Source organism: Passer domesticus, chromosome 1, assembly GCF_036417665.1.
Source record: "Passer domesticus isolate bPasDom1 chromosome 1, bPasDom1.hap1, whole genome shotgun sequence".
Taxonomy (NCBI): Eukaryota; Metazoa; Chordata; class Aves; order Passeriformes; family Passeridae; genus Passer; species Passer domesticus.
Window position 1 is genome coordinate 38,991,855 of NC_087474.1, and position 21,787 is coordinate 39,013,641.

General features: G+C 48.4%; 1 protein-coding gene across 1 annotated transcript; it reads right to left on the reverse strand.

The window, feature by feature from the left end:
• Positions 1–15,399: 15,399 nt before the first annotated feature.
• Positions 15,400–20,201, reverse strand: EOMES (eomesodermin). Its single transcript, XM_064415057.1, has 6 exons — positions 19,400–20,201; positions 18,868–19,022; positions 18,483–18,604; positions 17,893–18,051; positions 17,741–17,802; positions 15,400–17,221 (listed from the first exon to the last, which is right to left on the reverse strand). The coding sequence occupies exons 1-6, from the start codon at positions 20,149–20,151 to the stop codon at positions 16,486–16,488; spliced, it is 1,986 nt and encodes a 661-aa protein (XP_064271127.1). The 5' UTR covers positions 20,152–20,201; the 3' UTR covers positions 15,400–16,485.
• Between the last annotated feature and the right edge of the window lie 1,586 nt (positions 20,202–21,787).

Consider the following 21,787-nt stretch of genomic DNA (forward strand, 5'->3'; position numbering starts at 1 on the left):
TAGCAGAATTTACGTTTTAAGCTGTAAAAGCCCAAGGGCTGTCCTTACATTTGCACTGTACCACATAACCAAATAAAACTGGTCAAAACACAGCTGCCAAAGGTCTCAGCCAGAAGAGGACTTTGTGCCCAGTTTCCTTCCTTCTCCGGCAGGCAGGTGTTGGGAGAGACCTCTGGAATCAGCCGCGGCTCACTCGCACAAGAGGGCACTGCAGCCACACACATCAGGGCACGGGTCCCCAGCTGAGCTTTGAGCTCAGAACCGGGCTTTGAACAACTCTTCCCCCACTGAAGAGCCCCCTCTTCTCTCACCCAGGCTGGCAGCAGCCACAGCACCGTGTGGCACTGCTGGACCTCGCACAGACAGGCAGAATGTATCATTCTGGGCTAAAATATATCCTGCAGAGCTTATCCCAGCTCCAAGCTTGAAAAAAAATTTGCAGTTATGGTTTACCTGCATCCTCAGGGATCTGAAGTCAGGGAAAGTACCAAAAGCTTATTTTAAAAGAATTTTAAATCCTAGTTTATACTACTGAAGAAAACAATCTTCTGTGCTTGTTGTAATGTGAATATTTATATTATATTATATTAATTATATTATATCATATCATATTATTATGTTATATTATATATATTATATATTTTATATATTATATATATTACATTTAATACATTATATGCAAACAGAAACCTAGATATTCATTCACAGGACAACCTAGAAAGAGCTCACGGCAGATTCAAGTGAAGGGTACTAAAAACTTACTAGTGTGTCTGCACATTTGCAAATCCTCAGGCCTGTTTATACTTCCAAATAATGTTCTGTCTTCAGTATTAGAGTGTTCAGAGTTTCCACTAATTCAGAAACAAGTAATAAACATTATATACCCCAAAATATCAGCCTACCACTAACACAAGATACCTGTAAGAGTTAGGTGTTTGTTTAGGCTCCCCACTTAACACATTCAGTTACATTTATAATGAATGCCAAATAGCAAAAAGTTGAAATACTTACGTCCTATCTCAGCACCTCAAAGTATCCAATGTTTGTAGCTCTCAAAACAAAGTAAGAGAAGTCTGTCACATGGAATTGTATTTATGTTCTGATTTGACTCAAGCACTGGGTGGAAATGTAGGCTATTTAGAAAAAAAAAGTTCAGGATAAGAAAAATGAGAAGATTAAAATAATATCTAAAATCAAAGAGGGGCCATTCCTGGTAAATCAAAGAGTAAGAGCATAAGCAAACCCCACTTAGGCTTTTAGAGTGCTTTTCATTTGGCACTGATGATTAACAGAAGTGGTTTGAAAAGCATAAATCTCAGCAACACGGGTTGAGATTTCCAGTGGGGAAATCTGCAACCAAATTATTGCAATGAAAGGCTGTAGAATGTAAGGGTTTCCTGTGGGGAATGAGGATTAAACCACATCAAGGAAGTGTTAGGCATGATAGTCCAGAAAGAGCTCGGTAAATCCTTAAAGCTGGAAGCTCTCAGGAGAGCTATCAATCCATAACTCTTACACTGTCTTAGCTGCTCCAGGGCCAATGTGCTGCCCAAGGCAGACTCTTGGCCTAATGCCACATGACCTCTGTGCTCCTGTGCCCCACCCTGGCACACAGGAACCCCAACCACACTGATCCTGAGAGATGACCCAGCAAACCACACCAGGCCTTCAGCCTGGGTCACTACGCCTTCATCTAAACACTAACATCCAAAGCACAAAACTTCCAAGCATCTTCCTGCTCTTAACATCTTTCCTGTCTCTCCTTTTATTTCTCTGCCCCACTTTTTCCATCCCTACATTACTGAAAAATCCCACAGCTCACCAGCTTGTCTTAGGCAAGGTTTCTTTATGCTGCCTTATCCTAGCAGACTCAGATTAAAAAGGCAGCTAAAAATCTATGACTTTAGCAACTGATATCAATTAAAATTTGCCAGGTCTCAGAACATCTAACAAATTCTGAATTTATTAGCAAGATAATTAGAAAGCCATCTAGTCATAACCCCTCTCTTTCCTGTTCTTTCTTCTTTGCTTTTACACTTCTGTCTTCTGCTGCTGCTGTGAAGCAGAGCTGGACAACAGAAAGCACAGCGAGTGCTCAGCAGACTTCACCTAATAACATGACATGTGATACCATCTTTATGCCATATAAAAATCAACCAAAAACCTCAACCACAAAACTGTCTTTGAAATAGAACTGCAGATTTATTTTTTTAGTTTAAATCCTCTGTGGATCTAATAAAAGGGAAGTAGGGGATATTGGTACAAACTTTCTTGATACTACAAACATTTATGTCCCTCCATATCTCCAGAGGATTCAAAGTACTCATTATCTGACATAGTATTTCACAGAGCAGTATCTCTGTTCCCAAAATGTCAGTTAATGGTTACTTCTGCATGGTGGCAGTGCCACATAAAGATCATGAGCTCTCAGAACCGTTTATTCCAATTTAAAAAATAACACAGTAGATGACATGGAATCAGATGAGAATTTTTTAAATTCTCAGCAAAGGCACAGCCATAACCCATATCTGGTGATCCACCCCTAGATTTCCTAGAATTTATCTCCCACCTTTTTGTGCCCAAACACAGCCATAAATTTCTCCTGCTTCCACAAAGATCACCTTTTGTGAATGGCAAAGTACTTTGCTGCACTCAGTGCTAGCATTATAGAACAGAAGACTTCCCTATCCCTGAACCACTGCAAACAATACATGTAAGGTTTGAAAAGCTGTTTGTGTACAGCCAGTTCTAACATTTGCTATTTACAAAGACAAAACAACTATAGCAAATTAATTCTACCAAGATCCTTTGCACTAACCACAGGAGCACTACAGGTGCATTTATAAAGCCAAAGGGCATAGCACTAAAACAGAATAATCCCTCGTGACATACAAAAGCAGTGTCTGATTTGCTTCTGTCATCCAAAGACATTTGCTTGTAGCCCTGCGCTACCTAAATCCAAGGTGTTAATGTACTAGCCTGACTTCAGAAATCTCAGGAGTTGCTCACCCCAGGCAAAAGATATGCATCTTTTTGGGGGGCCTACTACGGAATATAACACATGAAAGCTCTACTTCTAAGAGGAATAAGGCAGCACCTTACCTAACATCTAAAGGAATAGATTTTTTTTCTCCTTTTCTAGGCTAATTCTTCTCCTATTAGATTAGTAGGAAAAATATTCATGTTGTTCTTCCACCAACCATCCCCCACACCTAAAGAAAATCTGCCAGAACAAAAATCCCAAATCCCCTCAAACCAACAACTCTCAGAGCCAATGCAGCACTGGACCATCTCTGTTCACATCCATTTTAAAGAGCTACAATTTTGTGTTACTAACCTAGGGCCAAATTCAGCATGTTCTACTCATATTAACTTCAATAGTGATGCATGAATAAATAACATCCAGTGAGACTGGTAAGCACTACCTATCAACGTGCAGACTGCCTTATCCAGGCCTTTGTGACCCTGCCTCTCTTAGCTAGTCTGAAGGCACCCTACTTTAGGAAAGTCTCTAATTCCAGCCAACAATTTCAGAAACATTCCCACTTCTCTGGGAAAAGTTTTACTACTTGTATCCTACTTTATCTTTCTCCTAACTACGCTCCCTTGCCTTTTCCAAGCTGCATGTGAAAGACTGCACGCTAGATCATTATGTATGTACTCATCCTTTGCATATTTAGGAGCATGCTAAAAACATACCCCGTTTGCTGTGACAAGTGTTACATTTGCAGTCAGAAATGCTGGAGAGCTGCAAGCCCAGAGAACAGGTCTCTATGAATTACTGCATGGAAGCTGACACTATTATGTTTATGGAAGTTAGGCATATCCCTCAAGGCTGACACCTGGATCCTTCCTTCCTCCACGATGGGGAAGCCTTCCTCCTAGGGCTGTCCTGTTTTAACTGACGTGGTAGTTCTTACAATTCAGGAACAGCCCCACAATTTGGAGATTGCTACAATGCACCACAGAGCAGAACTCAAGCCAAGTTAGAACATCTTCAGCAGTTCAGAGAAACACCACGCACAGGTGCAGCAGCTCCTCATGGGTCTGGAAGTGTGCTGATGGGTCCAGCTCTAGTGCTGAAAGGAAGTCAGCTTCAGAGCAGACATGCACAAAAGGGATCTAACAGGGACTAAAACCCTGCACTAGCAACAAGAATCCGTGTGCAACTCCTTCCCACTTCTTCCTGATGTGACTGTGCTGGGCTCCATGCTGCAGAACTGGACTTCGTTTTGTGGAAATAAGCAAGAAGCTCCAACTTGGCATTTAAAAGGTACAGCTCAAGGGCTGTCCCTGGCTGTCCCTGGGAAGTGCTGACCACTTGATTTTTGCTGCAGTCAGTTCTTTTTTTCAATGCCCAACAGCCTACACCCTCTGCAGACCCACACTCCTCCTTAGGGATTTATGTCCAACTTTTCATCAGGAGCTCAGGCAGTGAAGATACCTGACTTACTCAGAAACAACTCTGAGAAAAGCATGAACTTCAGAGCTCAGCAGCTCATTGATTTTGTCTGATCCACAGAAAAAAGCAAGGACTGTACAAGAAACAAATAGGGAATTTCTCATTTGAAATGGAAGTGGTCAGAAGTGTCAGAATATGACATTATTACGTAGGAGCCAATGAGCCAGCTCCTACGGATCCATTTCAGTGAAAGTTTTGCCCTCATATAATGCTGCTCCTAATAAACAGCAGTGAAGCCAAGATACTATTTGCTCCTGAGTGCTGTCAGAAGGCAGCTAGCTAAATATACTTTTGCAGTTGTAGGCTGAGGCCATAAAGCAAGACTGCCTCAAAAAATTTATAAGTAGTACAAAACATTCAAAATTATTTGATCTGAAGCATTTTGGACACTTTTGGAAAAAAAAATTAGTGAAAACCGTCTGTTTAAATTCAGCCTGTCTAGTCCCATAAGAAAGGCTACTGTGTTCCAACATGGCAGCAGAGTATTTCCATTTAAAAGACAGCAGAACTCCTGCTTTATTCTTTACATTGCATGGGATTTTGGAGCAACTGCTGCAGCACAGAAACTTCAATGGTATTTTCAGAACAAGTAGTACACTAAATACACTTATTTACCTGACACATTGGCACCTCTCTTTAGAATTTTGACTCTTTTCAGCAATTTAAAGCACTGGCTCAAGAAGATATTTTCTTTATACTAATCTTCTGATACTACACCATAATACAACTGATGATGAGGCTGCAATAATTTATGGCATTCTATGAGTTTACCACACAGTTGCAAAATAGAAACTGAAGGTGCATTTCACTTATTAATAGTAATAGTAGTATCCAAAATTCATACTGCATCAAACACGCCTGTGACAGTGATAATTCTGTGACTGAGGGTTAAGCATGACTTCCTAGCAGTTACCAACACTTCACTTTTAAAACTGAAATACAGTGTTTATCAACACAATCCCATAAAATGGTAATTCTGGTTATAGGGCACTTACCATCAGATTTTAAAAGGTGAGAGAATCACATAATATAAATCACTAAGTTTCCATGAAATCATTTTTCTTGATGAAAACTCTTCAGCTAAGTCTTGAAAGGTACATAAGAATCCTGGAGGGCGTCTGGAAAAAGCCTCTAAGATCACGAAGTCCAAGCCATTAACCATGCACCACTGTCATGTCCACCACCAAATACTATCCCCAAGAGCCATGTCTAAACATTTGGTGAACACTTCCAGGGACAATGATTCCACCACTTTCCCTGGGCAGCCTGTTCCAATGCCTGAGCACTCAGCAAAAACATTTATCCTAATATCCAATCTAAACCTCCTCTGGTGCAACTTGAAGCAGCTCCCCCTTGTCCCATTATGTGGGACATGAGATTGACCTCACACCTAGCTAGATCTCCTTTCGGGCAATTGTAGAGAACAATAAGGTTTTCCTGAGCCTCCTTTTCTCCAGGCTAAACAGCCCCACCTCCCTCAGCTGCCCCTCATAACACTTGTGCTCCAGGCCCTTCATCAGCTTTGTTGTCCTTTTCTGGATATGCTCCAGCTCCATTCTTCCAGCAGGCTTTGTTTGACACTTATTACATCTTCACCCTGGCTCCACAACTGACCCTCCTCAGATCTTCATTCTGCACCTTCCTCCTCTGCTCCCAGTGCTCAGCAGTGCATGCCTGGCATGCCCTTCAGTGCTGATCCAGGTCTCCAAGTTCTCTCTTTCCCTTGTACACCCACCAGAGTCAGGCCTCCCTTCTGCTACTGACCCACCCCATCAGCTTCCAGCCTGCTGATCCAGGCTCCATCCTTGTGCAGGCTGCTGCTGAGGACATGGAACTGGGTCCCCACACCAGCAGCAGAAGCACCCTAACACCAGCACACCAATCATGAGAGCATCCATGCAGGACCCCACTGCCACTGCCAGGCCCTGCGAGGACTTACTCCATCTAGCACTGCCTCCAGAAAGGAAACTTCCCAGCACGGGATCTCAAGGTGATGTAGGGCTAAGGCTTGACACCTCAGGCAGGCTTCCCTCATGGCTCAGAGCAGGAACAAGCTCAAGGGCTGCTGGAGTATCCAGCTCCTACACTGCCACCAAACCAGCGCAGTGAGAAACTAAAATGCTTTTAGTACTCCCGTTTACTTGATGAAAAGAGACAAGAACAAGGCACTGCTGAAAGAGGGCTGGGCACTGAGGTAGATACAGAAGGAGTGAGAAAAGGGCAGCTCCAAAAAGCAGCACTCACCCCTGAGGATCTGAAATCCCAGGGACTGTGGCAAAAAAAAAAAATCAAAGAGGAACGTAAGAAAGTACCTGCAGTCTGAAAACAGATGTAAAAAGGAGATTGCTGGGTGGCATCTCACAGGGTTATAGGATCACAGTGGGACAGCTCACATGGCTGGATTGTTGCTAGGGATGAATACAAGCTCTTGAGAACAAACACACTGGGAAGGTGAGGAATATGGATGACTCAGAGTCCGTGCAGAGGGCTGGCTGCAAGACACACTGCTTTGCTTTGAACAAGTGACAAGGGAGTCCAGACATGGGTGAGGATCAGAGGGTGAGGTCCAACACTGATGACTTTGTACCAGGGGCCTGCTACCGACCTCCTGGTCAGGAGGGGGAGGAGGAGAAGCCTTTGTTTGAAAGCTGAAGGAAGCTCCATGAGCTGGTACTCCAGAGCTCTGGTCCCCACCAGTACTCAGGATGAGAACCACCCTGATATCTGCAGGCAGGGTAATGCACCTGGGCAGGCAAAATCCACATTTCCAGTCTGTGTTGATGGTAATTTCTCTGTGCACATGACTTGTGAGTCTTCTGGAATTCTTACAATGGGATGTAAAGGGCAGCTGTAAGATTGTGATTAAAGCTCTGAGAAGTGAGAAAGATAAATAATACAGTTACAAACTGACACTTCAGAGCAGAATTCAGCTTAATTCAGAGTTGTTCTTGGTTAGGATCCCGTGGAAGACTGCTGAGGGAGGGAAAGGAAAGCCTGTGAGAGCTGGCTGGTCTTCAGGAGCAACCACCTCAAAGCATGAGAAGCCCATTCCTGCGTGCAGGAAGTCTAGCAGGCATGGAGGAAGGCCAAAGGGATGAACAGAGAGCACCTTACTCCTGAGTTCAAACACAAGAATGAAGTATGTGTGTCATTCCTGAATACACAGTTCTGCACGACCAAGTCAAGAACTAAGGATCTTTACTACTTTTTGGGTTTTTTTAGGACTGAAGAATTACAGCCCCATGTTTCTGAATGCATGCATCATCTTTTTGAAATAAGACAAAGATTTGTCAAACTAGCTGTGCCTGGACAGTGGCCACCACACAATTCTGCACTCTTCTCTTTCTCTCAGGTGCTGTTGGCTGGAATTTCCAAGTGTTCTGTGAGATGACAGCAAACATGATGCTGCCTATGCAGCACAACATGGACCACATCTTAATCAGCCAGTCCATAATAATGAACTCCTAGTTTTCCAAATTAGCACAGCCTGCTACTCATACACTGGATTTTAGCTTTCTCCAATTGTACCTTCCTCACAAAGATACAGGAAACATTTTCCACTGCCAGAGCCTGATGCAGAAGTTGTGAACTCAGTGTATATCTCCTTGTTCATAAATTAGTCCCAGGAAATCTATCCCAACAGGGATGTCATTAATTGTAGTTAAATTTGGGAGATATGCAGGGTCACCAGCCTGCACAAGGAAAGTCACACAATCAAGCAACGTGTGCCTTACTGTGTTCCCTGACATCTCCTCCTATCTGATCCCCACATTTCCTACAGCCATGGTACAGTGAGTGACTTTTCCCGGGACTTTGGCCTTTCTGGACACTCAAAAGGAACAGAAAGGCATGAAACATTTATCCCAATCACCTGGGAAAACACCATTTAATCTGAAGGAGAGAATTTTGTCTTTTTGAATGATAAAGTTGCAATTTCACAATTCACAGTATCACAAAATAAACCAACATAAGGCCACACCAAAACCAGATCCTGCCCTCTCCTCTGCACTGCCTCTGCTCTTGTTGGGCCTCAGCCAGCTCGAGAACCCCACAAGATGCAATTGTCCTTTTCTCCTGGATGCATTTTCTGCCAAATCTGTAAAATAAACCGACTCACAGAGAAACTGGATGAGCCCCACAGCTGGTGCAAGGCAAGAGATGGACCTGCAAGCCAAGCCTAAAAAGGAAAGACTACAGAGAGACAGTTCATATCTCTTTCTCACAGTCAATGAAACCATGAATGAGCTCAATCCCCCTCCCACAGATTCACTCTTCCTCTTCAGTAAAGACATTCCATAAGAGAGCTTTTAGTTTTAATGCCGAAGCTGAGAGCTTTGGCCTATTATGACAGGGAACGTTGAAAGACAAAAGAGAGCTAATCTACCTGCTGTCCACCAGGATTTTTTCTAGGTGTGGTTAGGGTCACTCTTTAAACTTTTCTATGGAGTGTTTTCATTCTATATGTCAGTGATCTTTAAACGCGATGGGCACCCATTAGCACCTCTCAGCAGAACAATATGAAATATCAGCGTGGAGAACGATGCAGATCAAGCGTGATGAATGTGAAGAGGGTGGAGGAACACAATTTGCCTGTTTCCTGCTGCTTGTGCTCTCTCTGTAACTCCTGGTTTGGAGAACATCCCACCAACGAGAAAATGGATCTGTGGGTTTGGGTTTTTTAAAATTTCCAGTCCTGGAGTAGGTTTTTTTTTTTTCCACCTCCAGTCCCAGGCTGGGTTGAGAAAATATTAACAAGGCACTGTGTCTCATTTTGTATCCTTCATGCTTCTCTACAGAGACTAAATACAAGTCAGAGCAGAGGGAGACACCTTAACCACTTACCAAAAACACCCACAATCCAGTCTAGCAGAAGTCAGTCATCACCTCAGAGTTCAGAACAATCCTATCAATGGTTGTGGGATCTATTTTTTAAACTCTGTGGTGAAATACTACACTATTTTTTGCTTGTTCATTTCTTGTATAGTGCACTAGAGCCAAACACACCCCTTGTTCCAAGCCAAATGTGAAATGAAAAGCAGCCTGCCACAGAGCATCCATCCTTCCTGCAGCTCCAGGAGACACTGCCCTGAAACTCCTAAAATTTCAGCCCATTTCCAGGGGAATGTATGGCACCTCCTCTAAGGTTTCTCAGTCAGTGGGAATGTCAGAAACAAGAACTTAACCCACATGTTAATCACAGTTTTTGGGAACAGGAACCACATTCTGGCTGTTACACATTCCATTATACTATGCAACAACTAAGCTTTTTGTGGTACAGCAAAAACAGGGAGCTCATGTTTGCTGATACCTATGGGAATGGCTTTCTCTTCTTCTCTTCCCAGGGTTGGAGTGAGGAAATTGCTAGAAAGACCTAACCACAGTCAAGGAACCACAAAGTAAATGGCAGAACAAGTGCATGCCCATGGACAGCTGTTCTGGGGTATGAGAGGTGCTCTAAACCTGCATTTCACCATATGCCCACAGATACCTAAATGCTGTGATTGTACCACTGTGGCATCTCCACTCTATCCAAAAGTCCTCTCACCATTTTCCAGAGAAGAGTGTTTACACCAGCCTGCTTAAATGCTTTTGAAGGTCAGTGCCTAAACTGGCCAGGCCAGCATGCAGACATTCACTGTCACGTGCTGCAATTGAGTGGTGAGGGGTGGTATGGAAGGGGAAAAAAAAAACCATCACAGATACTGCTGCTTAAACTGCTGAAAGCAGTCACCAGAACCCCTGGCAGGAATATGCAAGTTTTTCATTCTTACATTCTGCTCCATTTCTTCTCTCTGCTCAGTGCCAGCATGAGCATTTCTGCTGCTGCACAGTGAAGTAGAGAATTGATGTGACTGAAAAAAAAAACCCGTTGTTCTCTCCCCTATGCTGACAGCAGGCATTTCCAAAGTTTTGTTATGCACATATAACTAAAGCAGATGAAGTAGAGAAATATGCTGCATATTTGAAAGAGAGATGTACAATGCAGATTTATCTGCTATTCAGGATCATTACTGGCACAAACTTTAGAAACTTAATTTTTCCTCTGAGTAAAAGTAAGACCACTCAAATGTCACAGATTTTGCCAAAATCTTTCTTCTGGATCAAAGATATTTTCCATCAAAACAAAAAATTTACCGGATAGATCTTTTCAAATAAGGAGACCTGCAAAGGAGCTGAAAGACAAAGACAGCAGAGCTGAATCCTGCCTTCGCTGGAAGAAGTAACAGAAGAGTTGGGTTAACCATAATCTTGCAATATACAACACAAAGTTAATGGAAAATGAGCTAATCAAGGTATCAGAAGACACCAGGCTGCACAGGTGAAGCTTTGTCTGTCCTATCTGGAGCAAGAGATAGGATAAAATTTACATGCTATTGTGAATAGCTCCTGAAGAGATATCTTTGCACTGACATGCCCTCTGCAGTGTAAATTTAACAGGTCTGCTTGCTCAAATCATACCTTTATCAGGGCAGGAATATCATCTTAGAGTATTTCTACCTGGAATGAGAAGTGAGGAGAGGAAAGCAATAAAATTTCTGCTATTGAGAGCTTATCACTAAAAACAACAACACTCTAATGTATTACCAAACTATTTTGTTTCCTAATAAAGTTGTTTTCTTCTTCAAGAGAAGTATGCAACTATGCCAAGCAATTTACAAGAACTACATTGCTTTGTGGACAAATGAATAATAACTACTCCATGAAGTGTAATGATCAGTGCCCTACCCACACCACAGAAACCTAATCCTGCTCCAAGAAACCCAGGGATCATAACAGAACAGAGCCCTCCGCCCTCCTACTGTGTGCTGCCATATAAAACCACAGTACAGAGGAACCTTAACACGAAGTTTCATTTTCAAACCTGCTAAAATGATGCTACTTTATGGGGCACATACTTTAGCAGTGCCCACTTCATCCACAAGAGTCCTTCTACAAACCAGTGAAACTGCAGAGCTCATACTTCAGCAGAAGAGAATATGGACACACATGGAGCTCCTAATACAGACTTGCTCATGGATGCTCCACTCCACATGTCCTTTCCTCATTTACAGACATCACACCCCACAGAAAAGAGAACTGACCTTTTTTTTGGGGGTGTGGGGAGGGGGTCTTTCTTTTTGCGGAGAACACTCCAGGAAGAAGGAAATCACTTAGCTTTTTGCCTGAGCTCGAGCTCAGAGAGAGAGCAAGTGACTTTGGAAAAACTCTGAAAACACCCGATCAGATTTGGGTCTCAGACACTCAAAGAAGTCTGACAGTGAGCAGATGAAGAATGCAGGCTCCTTTTCAAGCTGCAAACACCATCATTGTATGAATTTAGGTATTCATTGCTTTAATTCATTTTAGTGGTGTGAGCCAAAAAGTGGCACGTGCTCGGAAAACCCACGTGCTCAGTGCCTTCCCCAAAAGCAAGATGGATGAAGAGCAGTCAGACAGGGTTTAGTGCTCTTACAGGAACCACATCCTCTGAAGCCCTGTCCCACTCATCACCTCAGACCATCTTTTGAGGGGCGCTGGTCAGAACAGGTTGGAAATTAACCCTTTTGCTAATAAACATCAGCAAGAAGGCAGTTCCCTGCAGCGGATGGAAACTGAATTGCACACAGCAGACAGAAAAATCAATTTTGCTCTGCAGTCTGGAACTGAACAGTCAAAGCCTGGGTAGGAGAAGCACTATCCCTCCAGAAACAGAGACCTCCTGCACCTGACTAACATCACTCACGGGTGGAAGCCCTCTGCAGGCAGGTAGTGACTAAAAAGCTAGGCCTTTATTTTTACTCACCAGGATCAGAACTGCAGATTTACCCCCTTTCGACCCAGCACTCCCTGTGTTTATGCAGTCCTAGAGGACAGGCAAACCACACAGCATTCCATCATCTCTCCTGTATTTCTCCTTCCTCCCCTGCATTTTATCTGACTCTGAAATGAAAATGGGAGAGAGGTTAGAGGGAAACCTGCAGAGGATTCCTCCTCCCCAGATTAGGATTTAATTGTATTCCTAGTGAGTCCCTTCTGGTTGCACTCGGTCTTTCAGATGAATGTTTCATCAATATGATTAGGATCACATCCCTCAGTCTCCTCTATTTACACAATCGGTTCTGACAGCTCAGAGTATAGTACTCCCTAAAGGAAATATTAGATACCACCCTATCTTTTTATTCAAATCATATTTTGCACTCCACACTTTCCGGCTAATGCCATTCTCCCCTGGATTACATATCTGTGATACCCAGAAAGCACTAAAATCCTCCCAATAAGGATTTAGATTAATATTTATATTAGCCATACTCGTATCATTATGATCACGGCTGTGAAGATCTGGGGAAAAGGATGAGTGGGCTACAGAGCTCAGGGGGCTGGGGGATTCGGCTTGAATGTATAAAACAATGTAGGGCAGAAATAATAATAATAATAATAATAATAATAATAATAATAATAATAATAATAATAATAATAATAATAAATACTACATAGTGAAAGTAACAATTTCATGGGGTGGTGGGCATGAGGGAAGTGCCGGCGGGCCCCGTCTTCCTCGCCTCATTCCCCCCGCCTCTACTTTCGACCCAGAGCCGAGACCCCCCAGCCGAACTCCGCCGGCACTGCAGGCCGATATTCCCGTCGGGAAGGGGAATTTCTGAAACATAACGGTACCGCAGGAGCCATCGGGGCCCTATTCCCACTTCGGCGGCCGCGGCCTCAGAGGCGACCCTGGGCGGGGGCTGTAACAATCACCTTTCCCGGGAAAGGCCCCCTCCATTAACGCCGCGCTCCCCTCCGAGAGGAGGGGCTGGGAACACGCGAGCAGGTGTTAATAAGGCGGCGAGGAGGAAGGTGGGAGCGGAAATTCAGACCGAAAGTAAAACCCCATCCCATTGCTCGAAGAGAAAACATACCGAAAAATATCTGCTCCTTCCTCCCCGGAGCGCGGAGCTGGCCGCCCTGAGGAGGAAGGAGCCCTTTCCCCAGAGAGGGTCGGGGCGGTGCCGTCGGAAGAAAGAGCTTCGGGGTCGTTTCCTTTCCCCGCCCGGGTGTGAAGCCAGGGCGATACGGTTTGGGGCGAGCAGCGAGGGATGAAGTTTCGTTGGAAAAAAATTACCAGAGGGTTGTTCTCGACGTGCCCGGTCTGCTTTAACGAAAACACCGCCAAAAACCAGAGTCTTCGGCGAGGAACGGCCTCAAGCCCGTCTCCGCTGCCTCTATTGCCCCGCCGGGCGCTTTTGCTATTTAAAAATCAGAGCTACGCACCCAGAGCACCGCACCGCGCCCTGGGTTCAAGGGAGGGAATGTCCCAGGGAACTGCTCACTCGGGGGGAGCGGACCCAGGGCTGGCAGCCGGCGGAAGGGGGAAGGAGCCGAGCCCCGAGCCGGGCAGAGCCTTTGCCCCGCCGAGGGTCGGATTGCCCCCGACCTAGAACGAAGTTTTTCCCTCTCCATCGGGCAGGGCTCTCACTCCCCCTCCCGCCGCACGCCACCGCAGCGGTGCGAACAACTACTCTTTATTTCTCTATTTCGCTCTAGCCCCGCCGTGCCCGGGCAGCTCACGCTCCAAACTCGAAGGCAGCTCTCATGCGAGAGCGTCGGAAGTGGCGGGGCCGGGGCCGCTCCCCGCGGCCGAGGCGGTGCCGCATTTCCCGGCACACGCCCGCCTCGCCCGGGCGCGGGGGCTGCGGAGGAAGGGGCGCTCACCCTCAGGGTGTCCCCCTCCCTCCAAAGCCGCGAGAAAAAGCCCGGCGAGGCGAGGCGGAGCTCTCCGCCCGCAGCCCCTTGTTTGTGGCAGTAAATCACATTACGAAGCGAAGTGCAAGGGTAGTTAACTTTATCTTTTGTTAATGTAAACAAATAAAAAGCATTCAGTTCCTTGATCTTTATTTAAACCTGGCGTTGTTTATCAGTGTCATCCTATGAAGATTAATTAGGTACCTTTATTCACAATTTGGCGTCTGACACCCCATTTTAGGAATGCATTATAATCACAAGGTGTTAATTGGGGCCAGCCAGGCACTTACGTTTCTATTAAACAGTGTGAGGACTTTTCACAAGTATTAACTTATTTTTCACTGCGCGGTGCAAAAATATACAGCTTTTAATAACCCAGCGCGGCGGAACCGTGCTGTGTAATCGGTGGGGACGAGGGACAGCCCTGCCCGGCGGCTTTTCGGGAGGGGGTGGCCACAATGATTAATTAAAAAAAAAAAATTAGGAATAATATGCTCGGTCTTTAGTTTCTCAAAAACTGCCGCAAGCCCCCGTCCTGTTCCAGATGGGGTCCTGGGGCAGAGGAAGCTGACAGGACAGCTTGGCAGCGCGCAGAGCCGCAGCGCTGATCGGAATCCGCTCGGACACCCGCCGCGCCCCGCCCCGGAGGAGGGGGAGCCCCTGCCGGTGCCCCCCGACAGCGCTGCCTCCCCCGGGGACAGCCCCGGCCTGAGCCCCGCGTTTGTTTTGTTTGCGGCCGGGAATCGTTAACAGCTTAATCCCATTACTGCCTGCATATCCTCAGGAAAGGTCCCGCTGCCGCGGGAGCTGGGATGCAATCGCTCTGCCAGAAGCTTTCCCCTCAGATAAGCGGGCAGGGGAATTTCGTGCCTTGTTCCGGGAAGCGGAGGGGGTGGGAAAGGGGCGGCGGGCGGAGGCGGGCTGGGCTCACACCTCGCCTGTCGCGGAGGAGAGGGATGGGGCGTGCAAGGGGACAGGAGACCGTCGTATTTTGGAGCGAACAGGGGGCTCTCCCAGCTTCTGCAGAAGATGCGAAGCAAGAGCCAAGAGACTTTAAAAGAAAATTAAAGGAAAAAACCCACACACAGCGAGTAGAACAGATAAAGTGCCAGCACTGTAAAGGATGGTTAGATATAAAGACCCATCCCCTAGGATCGTGCTCCCTCCTCCCCTTTTGGGACACCCAGTGGAGGCAAAGATGAGGCAGAGCCGTATGGTCTTATGCCTGGCACCACCACATTTATTAAAAATTATTGCTATGTACATAAAAAAACCCAAAAAAACCAGAAACAAGTTTATTGTGAGGGAAAAAAGTTTGCGGGCCAGTTGCTCTGGGGCAGTTTAAAATGGCTGAAAGTATAGGCAAGAATGGGTAAAGTTACATCACTTCCAGTTTCATACAGGGCAGCTGAAAAAGTCACTTGACATACACATAAATAGAAATCTCCTTTTGCAATGTGTCATATGCTAAGTTTGATTAATCAAAAAATGCCTTTTGAACTTCGAACCACCACCGGATGTCCTTCCAACTGAACAGCTATAGGTCAACTATTTATACATTATTCCACAATATTCTACAGTGTACCTAGACAAAACACCAACTGTACACTTTGTTTTTGGCCGCCTCAGTAAAGGTTAGGCTTTTGGGATGGAGGCAGGGTTTTTTAATGCAAGTTCTAAGCTACGAAAAATCAGATTTGTCATTGTAATCCCGTTGGCAACAGGACCTTCAAGTCAAAATCCTGCCTGGCAAGCAGGCCTTATTTTGGCATTTTCTGCCAAAAAAAAAAGCTGTAGCTGAGCAATATCCAACTCAGCCAACTGTGTTGTGGATGGGCTGAAAAAACCAGCTCAGTCTAAAACAGAACATAGCATTTGTGCAGTTCCCTGCAACCCAGTTCCCTTTTATCAAGCAGGGAAGGAAATTAGATTTGGGATCCCACCCCCTCTTTCCTTGCTCAGGAGTGCATAGATTTGATCAGGACTCTGATCCAACCCAAACTGTATACTTTAGTGTCTCCAATAAATATGCCACATACTTAGACACTAGAGTACTCCTTACAGCTTCTGCATATGGTTCCTTCTAATAAAGGGGAAGAATTCTCCCATGGTTTGCCCTTTCCCTACTTTGTTACCTGCAACAGTCAAAAAGCTTTGGCACCTTCTTTAGAATTGCACACAACAACTCAAGGTGGAAGGCAAGAGTCTTTTTGGCAATTGTAATGCAAAAAAAACCCAAGGCCACCCTGAAAAAAAAAAATAAAACCCAACAAAAACCAGCCAATTGTAATAAAAACGATGCTTTAAGAACTAGCATAGAACGCATAGTAGCCCATGCCTTTTGAAGTGTCTTTGTTGTAGTCCTCGGCATTAATGTCCTCACATTTCATTGTCGGGGAATTTTCATTGCTGGAAGTGCTAGGGGAAAGCCGTCGTCTCTTACAGGCACCTGTGTAGACCCCAGAATCATTTGAATCTAGAGACTTTATAGAGGGTGGAGTCTCTACCCAGGACGAGCCAATTTCTTCTTTCACCTTGTCCTTGGAAAGCTGGTCTTCCGTGAATCCCGGAGGACTCGTTCTCGAGGGCCAAGTTAGTCCTGTGGACATTTTTCGCTGGTAAGAGCCCCTGTTTCCCCAGCCTGCCATGGACGGGAAGGTCGGGTCGGGGTAGTATCCCAGAGCGTGGGATGTCTGGAGCGGGAGGGATTTGATGCCATAAGGGAGCAAGGTGCTGTGAGAATACTCCGTCTCGTAGGAGTTCATGTCCAGTTTGTTGGCGCTGGGCTGCTGCACGGGCGTCACAAACCACCGCTGAGGAGAGCTGGCCACCTCCTCGTTCTGCTGCGGGGACAGCAGCCCGTTTGTCTGAGGGACAGTCCTCTCACCGTTGTAAAACCTGGCCGGGGGCAGGTTGTTGACAAACTGTTCCTGGAAGAATGGCTGCACGCTGTATCGGGCACCAGGGACGATCTGGTGGGATCTAGGAGAATCCGTGGGAGATGGAGTTAATCTGTCATTTTCGGAAGCTGTGTACATGCTACAACATAAAAGAGGAATACTGAGTGTTTTTTCTTTACAATTCCACTATCACAGTAACACAACACAAAAACACAAACACGAAGAAACTAGGTGTTTCTTAATTAGAATCATAGCTACAATTAATTGGATTGCTATTTGTTTTAATCTGATTTACACTGTAAATTTTCTACTATTGCTACAAGCAGTAATACAAGTGAAGGTGAAAAATTACTATTAGGCAAGTCTTCTGCCTAAAGAAGCTGTCTATGCTGTGGAGACACCCAATATAGTGCTGCCAGTAAAATCTGCAGGGCACCTGGGTTCTGCCAACACAAGTTTCCCACCAAAATTCAGAAGGCAGCAGACAGGTCACCTACACAATATATTTAAACATTAACATAAGCAAAATTGCCAGTAGAACTACTGGTGCTGAATAACTGAATTTATGTCTAAAGAAAAACCCTTCCACAGACATTTCAAGCCAGAATCATGCCTCCTAGACTGACAGATCTGCAAAAGAAAATAGAAGTATACTTACGAGTCATAGTTGTCTCTGAAGCCTTTTGCAAAAGGATTATGGTCAATTTTGAGCTGTGTAATCTAAAAGTGAAAGCAGAATATATTAACATGAGATGGTGAACCCACAAGTCAATTTTGTTCTTAATTGCAATTTTATACATCCATACTTACATCAGTGTTTTGATATGCTGTAACTGCTATGAACTGCGTTTCAGGAAAAATAAATGTTTGAGTTTTTGATGAATCATTCAGATCTTCAACACCATCTTCGGTCACTTCCACAATGTGAAGTCGGGGCTGGTACTTGTGTAGAGACTGAAGTACTATCATCTAAAAGAAACCATGAAAGAGACAATATCTTTAGACAAAGTGCATCTAACATTAAAAGACCTATTTTACAGCATGACATTTTTTTCCCTGTAAACTAATCTCTTGGTATAGAAAAGGAGCCGTTTTAACTGTTATCAGGAGCTGAGTCACAGCCCTGCTTTACTAAGAGCTATCAGCTCCCCTCCCACTTTTTGAAAAACTCCAGGGGATCAATATAATAGCTTAAACAAAAGTAATTCGCACATCGTATCCCAACACTTTCAACTATTCATACGGCGAAACAAAGAAAACAAGCTCCATGACCCAGTTCAAGTGAACGAGCCTCAAGCACGGCGATCTAGCGGCTCGATGACGTGATGTAAGAGCCCCAAAACCCAGGGCTGCCCCGCGGAGCCACCGAGAGCCCCTCAGGCCTCCCTCCCCCTCCTTACCTGGGCGTTGTTGTTGTTGGCACCTTTATTGTTCGTTAGCTTCAGCTTCCCGAAAGAAATCTCCTGCCTCATCCAGTGAGCCCCGGTGTTGGGCGACTCGGGGTGAACGTAGACCTTGTTGCCTGGGGAAGAGCAGCCAGTGAATCGCGGGCCGGGCGCGGGGCTTTGTTCCCCCTGGGCCCCCCAGGGCCGCCCTCCCACAGCCCCCGCACACCAAAAACGCCTCGCGGCCAAAGAGCCGCAAGGCGACCTCAGAAACGCCTCTCGTCCCTCAGCAGGACGCCGGGGGAGACCCTGAAGGGAGGGGGAGGCAAACTGGGAACCCTTTCCGAGAAACCGACCCGCGGGGAAAGGGGGCGAGGAGACCCGCGGAGCCCGCACCCACCTTGCATGTTGTTGTCGGCTTTGCCGCAGGTCACCCACTTGCCGCCCTGGAAACGCCAGTGGTTGGGGTCCGCCAACACCACCTCCACGAAGACATTGTAGTGGGCCGTGGGGTTGAGGCCGGTGATGTTGAAGCTCAAGAAGGGAAACATTCTCCTGGGGAAAGGAGGAAAACCACAAGGCATGCTGAGGCGGGCCGGGGGAGGGGGCGCGGGCTCCGGCGGATGCTGTAGGCGGCCGTGGAGTGCCCCGTCTGTCCCGGCACCACAGCGACTAAGGAAGCAAGGGGCGAGCCCCAGCCGACCCCCGCTTTACCTCCGGGCCTCCGTGTGTGGGGAAACAGGGGAGTAGTTTCTCGGGGGAAGACATCCCGGGGCACCACCGACGGACAGAGCATGCACCTCCCACCCGGGGGAGCGGGCAAGCGCCACCCGACGCGCGGCGTGCCCGGGGGTGCCACCTCCCCCCCTTCCCCCCATTCCCGACCACCACACCACTTCCCTCCATTTCCACCACCCCCTGCGCCCACTTACCGGCCCTGCTTGGTGATGATCATCTCCGTCTGATGCCGGTGGAACTTGAGCCAGAGGGGCCGGTTGCAGAGGAAGACCTGCGCTCGCACGCCCGGGCCGGCGGCTGGCACCCCCAGCGCCCCGAGCCCGCCGCAGGAGCCCGACGCCGGCGGGTAGGGGCCGTAGAGAGGTCCGCCGCCCGCCGCCTGCCCGTACTGGTACCCGCCGCCGCCTCCGAACTGCGTCCGGCCGCCGGGCGGGCACACGGCGCCCGCGAAGCCGCCCGGGGACAGCACGGAGCCGTAGGGGTAGCGCGGCCCGCCGGGAGGCTGGTAGACCGTGCCGTGCTGCGCCGCCGGCGGGTACGGGAACAGCGCGCACGGCCCGCCCAGGTCGGCCGCGGGCGGCCCGGGGGACTGCAGGTAGTAGCGCTCGGGGCTCAGGCTGTCCATGGAGTAGCGGGCGGCGGCGGCCGGGGGCAGCTCCTCGTCCCCGCATGGGGTGGCCTTGCGACCGTCCGGCTTGGGGGCGGCGAAGGGCGGCTCGACGGCCTCCGCCTCACCCAGGATGGCGGGGGTCGTGCCAAACTTCTTGGGCATCTTGTCCAGGTCGAGGTGAGGTGGCGATCCCGAGCCGGGCGGCCCGCGGGAGCCGCCAGCAGCGCCGGTCCCAGCTCCAGCTGCCGCGGCTCCGGCGCGCCCGCCGCCCTCCAGCGGGTAGAAGGGGGCGCCCGGCAGTGCCCCCGCCGTCAGCAGCGGCTCACCCAGCTGCATCCTCGATGGGCGGTGCGTTCGAGCTCCCACTCAATCCTGTGCAGACCCGACCTGTGGCCGCGGAGACCTACTGCTTGTGCTCTGCTCCGCCGCGGCAATTTATACCGGGCTCCTCGGGCTGCCGGGGAGGGGCTTGCGCCGGGCTGCCTCGTCTGCGCCCTCCACCCCCGCCGGCCCATTGGCTGGGCCGCGTGATACTAATTTAATTAGACAGCTACTAATTGGAACAAGTCACCTGTGACTTTGGTGCGCGCCCCGTCCCCTTCCATGCCCCCTCCCCCTTCCCGCCGCCGGCTGCCCGAGGGGCTCTGGCCCGCTCCGCGCCCCACGTCGCTCGGACTGAGGGGAGTTCCGCATCACCCCGCGGTGGAGGGCCCGGCTCCCCCTCTTCCAAAAAAAAAAGAAAAAAAAAGAAAAAACCTTTTACTAAGGTGGCACCGTCCTGCCGCTCGGGCGCATAAGGAAGAATCCTCGGCGCTGAACGAGAGATGGGGACGAAATGGAAAGGTTTGGGTGGGAATGCCGGCACCCGTCAGGTAGGGAGGGCGGCGATCAAGCGGGCCGCTGAGACGGGGCGGGGGACGCTGGCCTCCCGCAAGCTCCCCGCCGGCCGCCCCGCCGTTCAGACAGTTCGGCTTGTGTCTCTGCTGCGTCCCACAGCCTCCTTCCTCCCTCTCCCCTCCCTGAGCAGCATCCTTATCATGGGGTTAACACGTTTCGCCTTATCTGTGGGAAGTGGCGGGTTCGGTTCGCAATTCCAGTTTTCAGAACTCGGCAATCGGTTTCTCACAACCCGCGTTCCTCTTAAGCATCTCCCACCGGGAAGGCAGATTTTTAATTGAGGCGGGTGCCAGATCTGTTTGGCGCTTTCTCTCAGTGCAAATCCCCGAGCCTTTAGCCTCAAAAGGCTAGGGAACAGCGCTTGGGAAGGGGTAGATGCCCGTGTGATTTTGTGGAGCGGGCAGAGCTGGCGTGAATGATTTGCAGCTACAAATCCGCAGCCCCTCGCCACCGGCCCTCTCGCAGGGAGCTCTGCAAGTACCTGCCAGAATTTTGAACCAGACCCGCTGAGCGGCCAGGATTTCGTTGCCTGACGGAAGGATGCGGCCGGGCCGCGCCGCGCCGGGCAGCGGGATGAATGGCGAGCAGCCGGCCGCGGCCGCCGAGAGGCGGATCGAGGCGCTGCCGGAGCCCCGCCGGGATGCGCATCCTGCGCAAGCCGGGCGGCGGCAGGTGCGGGCGGCGGGGCACTGCCGGTGGTGACCGCCGGGGACGGCAGGACTGAACCCCCACCCCGGTGGGAGCCGAGAGACGCGGGAAGCGGCCCCCGCCGTGCCCACCTCTGGCTGCGGCCACGCAGGTGGGAGCCTGGGCTAGGCTGCTCGCAGCCGGCAATGAAATACCAGCCCCAGCCCTAACCACGCTTCTCCCCGGGTTAATGTTTGCCTCAATTTTTTGGGTGGATCTCGTTCGACCGAATAAGACAACAAAAATGCGTCGGGAAAGTCCGACGCTCCAGCACGAAGCGGACCAGGCGCTGGAGGCGCGGGGTGCGGAGCGGAGCTCAGCCGAGCTGCCCTGCTCTGAAAGCAAAAGAAGCCGAGGAGCGAGCGTCCTGCCGAGGCCGAGCCTGCGC